The sequence below is a fragment of the Eptatretus burgeri genome, chromosome 15, assembly GCF_056783735.1.
Source record: "Eptatretus burgeri isolate ZD-2024b chromosome 15, Ebu_testis_v1, whole genome shotgun sequence".
Lineage (NCBI taxonomy): Eukaryota > Metazoa > Chordata > Myxini > Myxiniformes > Myxinidae > Eptatretus > Eptatretus burgeri.
In genome coordinates this window covers 7781699-7788247 of record NC_140975.1, presented here as the reverse complement: position 1 = coordinate 7788247, position 6549 = coordinate 7781699, and the positions used below count along the sequence as shown (strand labels likewise).

The 6549-nt window shown below is 45.2% G+C and overlaps 1 protein-coding gene across 3 annotated transcripts in view; it reads right to left on the bottom strand.

The window, feature by feature from the left end:
• Positions 1-3742: 3742 nt before the first annotated feature.
• The window catches only part of LOC147011435 (transforming growth factor-beta receptor-associated protein 1-like), a 31054-nt gene continuing 28247 nt past the window's right edge, over positions 3743-6549 (bottom strand). For 2 of the 3 annotated variants that reach the window (XM_085857893.1, XM_085857894.1), the window contains 2 exons: positions 5859-6544; positions 3743-5526 (listed from right to left, as the gene is read on the bottom strand). In XM_085857893.1, the coding sequence (XP_085714019.1) occupies positions 5323-5526; positions 5859-6544 (890 nt within the window). In that variant the 3' untranslated portion in view covers positions 3743-5322. Of the gene's footprint in view, positions 5527-5853; positions 6545-6549 lie in introns of all 3 variants that reach the window. The other variant, XM_085857895.1, reaches the window with a different exon arrangement.

Sequence of the window (6549 nt, the reverse complement as noted above, 5' to 3'; positions counted from 1 at the left end):
CACACATGTCCTTGCATGTTTTCCCATTGAATTGTGGACCGTTGTCAGAGACTATCCCCACTGATGCTCTCAGGAGACCGAATGCAAATGTTGTTACTTGTGTGACTGATGCGCTTGATGTGCTGGTTAACTTGTAAATGACTGCATATTTGGAGTGAGAGTCCACAATGATGAGAAAGTCCTCATCCTTCAATTCAAAAAGGTCAGTTCCTTGCTTGGTCCAAGGTGTGATGGGTATTTTGTAAGGCTCCAGTGATTCTTGGCAAACTTGGCTATTTTGTTATTGATTTTTGGCCAGTATACAGAATTACGAGCTGGACGTCTAGTCTTCTCCACTCCGAGGTGTCTCAGGAGAAGTTTGCTAAGTATGTCATCATGCATTGAATCCAGTATGACTTGTTTTCCCTTGGAGGAGGTAAAGCGTGAGGGGGGGAGGGGGTTCTCGACTTGTGGAGAAGTGGGGGTGGTGGTATAGTACAGAATTGAATGCAATGGGGGTACGTTACAATAGCAGGTGGACACCACTCGGAGATGTCCGTGGGGGTGGAGAGGGGAGGGGGTTTGGAGGAGGAAACCATGAGGGTAAGGGAGGCGGGGATGGGAAGGGCAATAAAACATGCACAAACAGCAACATATTCTTTTTAACTGCCAGGTTCAATATAAAACCAGGCGGGAGCATTTAAAACCCATGCCATGTACCTGGCAAAGGATTGCCTGCATGCATACACCCTCGCACATGCAGCGACCTTTGCACCACTCCGATCGGCTCACTCTGAATCGGATTTGTACCTGCTACTCTGGGGAAGCAGTTTTAAATTCAAAACAAAACCGTCAATCCTTAACAGAGGGGATGAGGAGGAGAAGAGGGTGGGAGGGTGAGGAGGAGAGAAAGGAGAGGAGAGTGAGGAGGGAAAGAGGTGCAGAAGAGAAGGAGGGAATTTCTGAAGTTGTGACAACCAGTTTAACATCCCTCTAAGAGAAGACACATACATTGATGAATCACCTTGTGAAACAACAGGATAACAGCTTATAGCTGGGTCAGGATTCCACCCAAGGCTCGAAAGCTTCAGAGCGAGCGGACCTCTCAGCTATCCTCCCATGATGTGGCGATTCATTGTTTTGTAACCACGAAAAACATTTTAACTCATTGTCATACTCTAATTTATTTTGCCTTACGAACTCCAGAGATTTCCCCACTGAGAACCGAGCCATGGTATTGCCATGGAAGCTTGTAGAGATTGAAGCTTGTGGAGCACTCAAGCATGCATTCCAATGAAACGGATGATGGGGAACAGCTGGCTTGGCAAGCGATTAGCGGTCAGTCATGTTAAACAGCTCCCCGATTAAACACAAACCTTGATAGAATCACTGCCCCGAGTTGCCCGCAATATCAAACAATATCCGAATTGGACAAATGAACACTTTTTCTTTTTTCAGTCTGAACTGCTGGTGAGGTGAATTAAAAAGTTTAAATTTTGAAATTTGGCTCAGGTGAAGAGATTCTAGAGGTTATAGCATTTGCGGAAATGAAATCAAGCCACGAACACTGGTTTCTCTGGGCGTTTCTCTAAGCATTGCGATGTACCCAGCGATTCAAAGATATGATGATCAAGCTTTCGATATCAGTGAGGAAAATGGAGAATAAAAAAAAAACCGTTAAGAAACTGTTGCGGCTTGTTCCAAGTCGAGGCATTGTTGAGAAGGCCAAAAAAAAAATAGCAAATCAAGACCTCAGTGAGGGATAGCGAGGTGACCAAGGATGAAGCCTTGATTAAGGATAAAATCAAATAATGCCGTTAATTATGTTCAAAAGGGCTGTTTTAATTAACCCAACCACCCAATTTTCATTCATGCACTACCTTGGAGTTTTCTTAGTATGCAGGCAAAGTTTCAGGCTGTTAAGTTTAATAGTTTTGGAGTTATGGAGGACACACCCACACACACACGCCAGAGTCTTGGGCAAGCTGCACGGCGAGTGCACAATCCGTGGCAGAGGGGCCTTCAGTAGAACATGAGAGGTGATGAAGACAGGGCACGGGGAGACGACGGAACATCTTTTGTTGATAAAAAGGAGAAAAATATCTCGAGCAATGAGTGACAGGCCTCCTGTAGTGGAAACCATACGTCTGTGCGGTCCTCTGAGCAGCAGGAATGTGTACTGTCAAAAATAATGACCACCTTCTCAAGCGAGGAAAAACATCACCTTGCAAAGGCATTATTATGCACCAAAGCAAGAAGGCATAAAGGTGCTGTCACTCCACCATCAAAGTGGGGGTGGTAATAGATCTGGGAGGCAGCTATAGGTAAAGAAAATCGGATTTTACATTGTATTTGGAGGGGGATCATTTATAAATCAAAAGAGGTGATGTTAACATTGTACAGGAATTTAGTGAGGGCTACATCTGCAATATTGTGTGCAGTTTTGGTCACCACAACTCAGGAAGGATATAGATGCCAGAGAGAGGGATCAGCGCAGGGCTACTAGATTGATTCCGGGCCTAGCTGGACTCAGCTATGAGGAGCGGCTGAAGGGGACAGGGCTTTACACACTAGAAAGGAGGTGGTTACAAGGAGATATGATAGAGATGTGCAAGATAACGAAAGGTAATCGATAAAATAAGTGCATATGAATTATTCAACAGAGTAGACAGTGATAGGACCAGGGGCCATAGCTTGAGAGTAAATAAGAGGAGAGTTAAGACGGTAGTAAGGTAGGGGACTTTCATTCAGAGAGTAGTGAATGCATGGAATGGTCTCCCCGGAAAGGTAATGGCAGCGGAAAAAGTAGATAAGTTTGAATTAGAAAGGTACCTGGAAGTTATGGAGATGGAGGGGTATAGGGATGTTGACAGAACTTTTCGGTAGTTTGAATATTGATGGGTGATTGTGTATGACGTACTGTTGGTGGGGGTCTTGTCAAGGGGTGTTGTGTGGTTAATGTATGTTTTTAACCAAGTCCATGCCCCCTCCCCTGAGGGGAAGAAGAAGGAAAAAATCTCAAAGCAACAAAAACATTAAAAAAAAATTTTTTAATGCATTTTCTTGCTTGGATCTTGTGTAGATAAATGAGTATGGTGTTCGTGCAGGCATGTTGAGCTGAATGGCCTCCATCTGTGTTAGATTTCCTTGTATGAAGCCAACACTCCAGAGACAAAAACTACAAATGGAAACCTGGAGTGTTGAGGATAAGTAGATAATCCTCCGATGCAGAAGTATTGCACACGTGAGGCACGGGGGAGGAATGGTAAGGGTGAGCGGTTTAGGGGAAAACCATCGCTGGGAATATTACCGCAAACAAACTACAAACTACAATTGAAGGCAGTTCGGTGACGATCCTGAAAAAAGCCCTCAGAACAAAACTCTGAGAACAACAAAGTTGAACAGAATCCACTCCATGCTGATGAAGGCCAGTGAGCCAGAAACACGTCCGTGGATCGAGTCCCAAAAGATTGCCGGGCATTGCAAAAAAATTGGCTGACGATCTGAAGGCCGCAGTGAAGCTGAAGCCAGAAGTATCTTTTTAACTGTAAAAATATATATATTTATGTATTTTATTTGCATCATGAAATTGAGTTTATGTCATCATCACGTGCGGTTGTTGCCTGTGGTGTGCATGGTACAAAGCTTTGTACGAAGGAGCAAGGACTCTGCAGGATTTTGCAAACGACGAGCCATTCTTCATTGACCTCCACACCAAGGCTGCCGACCTTTTGCACAAACGACGGAAGCAGAACAGTACATGTACAGTAATCAAATATTTATTGTCTGTCTATTCCGTTCAAAGTTAATCATTCGATGCGTACAATCATACATCTAGCACTCTTTGTACAGCACATGTGAAAGAAAAAAATTAAGAGTTAAACAGGCTGATCATTGCAAACATGATGGATGGAGCAAAACCTTTATCAATCCAAGTGCCTTAAACAGAAGACGAAAAACAAACAAACAAACAAAGCATTCAAAAGAAAACATTTCTTTTTAATCGCACTTTGCCAGCCAGAAAAAAGGCAAAGCAAGTGCGCATTGCCACGAAGCACGACATACAAAAATGTTTCGAACAGACCAAGTTCAATGTTGTGAGTGTTTTTCACAGTCAATACAATGTGTGCACGCACACACGCACACACTTTACAAACCATTTTGCTCCCTCGACATTGTGTACTGCATGCACATCACCATCAATACAGCACCGACTCTCCTGGCTCCTCGGAAGTCATCACGTAGCTCGGACCTGCTGCAGGAATCAAAGTAATCTCAAGCCACTAAGGCCTCAATAACCGGGATGAAATAAAATTCTATGCAAACCCAAGGTTCCAACTTCTCAAAGCAGAGCAGGATATACCACCATTAGAGAACCCGCAACGCCTCATGGAGAGTTTTGTCTTGGGGGGGGGGGGGGGTGTTCGGCTTAAAAGTCGTTCTTGTTTTCCCGAAAACACGTCCTCGGATGCACATCACGTTTCCTTTTGCAATGTTCAAAGGTGTGCGCAAGGATGAACTAATGAGTGTTATACAAGAGCAATAATATTCATCGTAAAGGCTTTTCACAATCATTTCTTTATATCGAAATCGGTGCATCTTGCCCGCTTGTATGAAGGGCAATGATGTCGTTCAACTGCAAGCAATCTCACTAGCCCTTGTGCTTCGGTCCTACAGGTATCCCCAGCCTTCATCAAATGAAGGTATCCAAACAAACAAACTTCATCCAAAACAGCAGAAGTTGCGGTACAAACACAGCAGTGATAACATCGGTATTACGATACAAGAAAAGTGGTTTTCATTTGTACTTCAGCTCGGATAGCAGTTTCCCTCGATGATGTAATGTTAAACCCGTCTAAAATGAAATAGGGCAGCTTTGAAGAAAAGTAAAAATTGAAATGCTTTGGAGGAGTGCGGGGCAAAATACAAACTTACTTGGTTTGCTGTTTACACTGCATTAAAAGAAAAGACCAGATGAACAGAAAGTCCAGATTGTTACTCCATATGGCAGAGCATAGAGGGCTGGGGGTGCGGGACAACAACCCACTGCATGATCACCTAATTCACATTTCCTGAATGACTGGCAGGATATATTTTGTCCAACGATTGCATTCCTTCCAGTCCAGGATATGGGGACAGAGCTGGAAACGAACGAGAAAAAAAAAATTAATCCACAGATATGGTATTTCAACTACACCAACAGCCCAACAAAGACGAGGTTACCATTTGGGATCCTCGACAGTTGAAGCAAATCAGAAAAGTGCAAGAAATTTGCATCATGGCAAGACCACAAAAAAAAAGGAGGATAATTTTAGTTCAGGAGAGATCGTAGGTGAGGAGCGCTCAGGACTTGTGGTGCTGTTGTACAGGTGGTTCTGGACTGAAGACCCTGCCGGTAACAGGGCAAGCAAAATGAGATCGCGCACAGGCTGGGTGCACCACCGTGCCGTTTGGAAACCACATGAAGGCTGGTTCAGATAACGGCATCTGACACACGGGACAGGCGCTGTCCTCGGAAAGACGGATGGAAATATGGCTCAACTCCATCTGGAGAGAGAGAGAGAGAGAGAGAGAGAGAGAGAGAGAGAGAGAGAGAGAGAGAGAGAGAGAGAGAGAGAGAGAGAGAGAGAGAGAGAGAGAGACAGAGAGACAGAGAGAGAGAGAGAGAGAGAGAGAGAGAGAGAGAGAGAGAGAGAGAGAGAGAGAGAGAGAGAGAGAGAGAGAGAGAGAGAGAGAGAGAGAGAAAAAAAAAAAAAAAAAAAAAAAAAACCCCAAATGACAATTAGAATAGATACAAAGGGGAGGCTGGGAGGTAAGTGAGTAGACGTCACGTAAACCAACCACATCATTAAACTCTGCATGTTCCATGCATACCTCACCTTTGCTGCCCTAGCAGCATTCTTCCTCGTCAGTAATAGACCTCTTGCCACCTCCGCTGAGCGGCGAGTGTGCAGCGCTCGCCGTAAAGATCCAGTCACAAAAGGCGCAACTAGGTTCAGCGACCAGCCTTCCGGTAATGCTTCAAGTGCTGATATTGCCTCAAACTCAGAACCGTCACTGTTCAGCAGTTTTGACGCCTCAAGCTCCAAAGGTGGCCGGCCATCCGGCGGGTGCAGCATTATCCTTAGCAATGCCGTGAAGAGCTCTTGTCGTGTTGGTCGGGCCGGCTCTACAACGAGCACACTACCATCAGAACCAACCTGTTTAGCACTGCCACAGGGCCCTTGATCCCAGGTTCCACGAATGCCCTTCATTACTTCCTTATGTTCCACTTCACCTTCACTCCACGTTTCTCTATCAAGTTTTATACAAGCGAAGCCATTTTCCTGGTTCCAATGTCCATTCTCAGGGCAATAGCGGCCGTCAGGGCTAGGCTGTTGGGGCGAATGTTTGTCTTTCACGTTTTCCAAAGGCTCCGAGGCATCACCGTACCTGAGGCAATACTTCCGTGCCTCATGTGTGCAGCCGGCTGCATGCACCAGCAAAGAGAGAGCCTCCACATGCTGCCCAAGGCGACCATGCAGTGCTGCCCGCTCAATATGCAGTTGTGCATTCCCGAGCCGCCCTGTA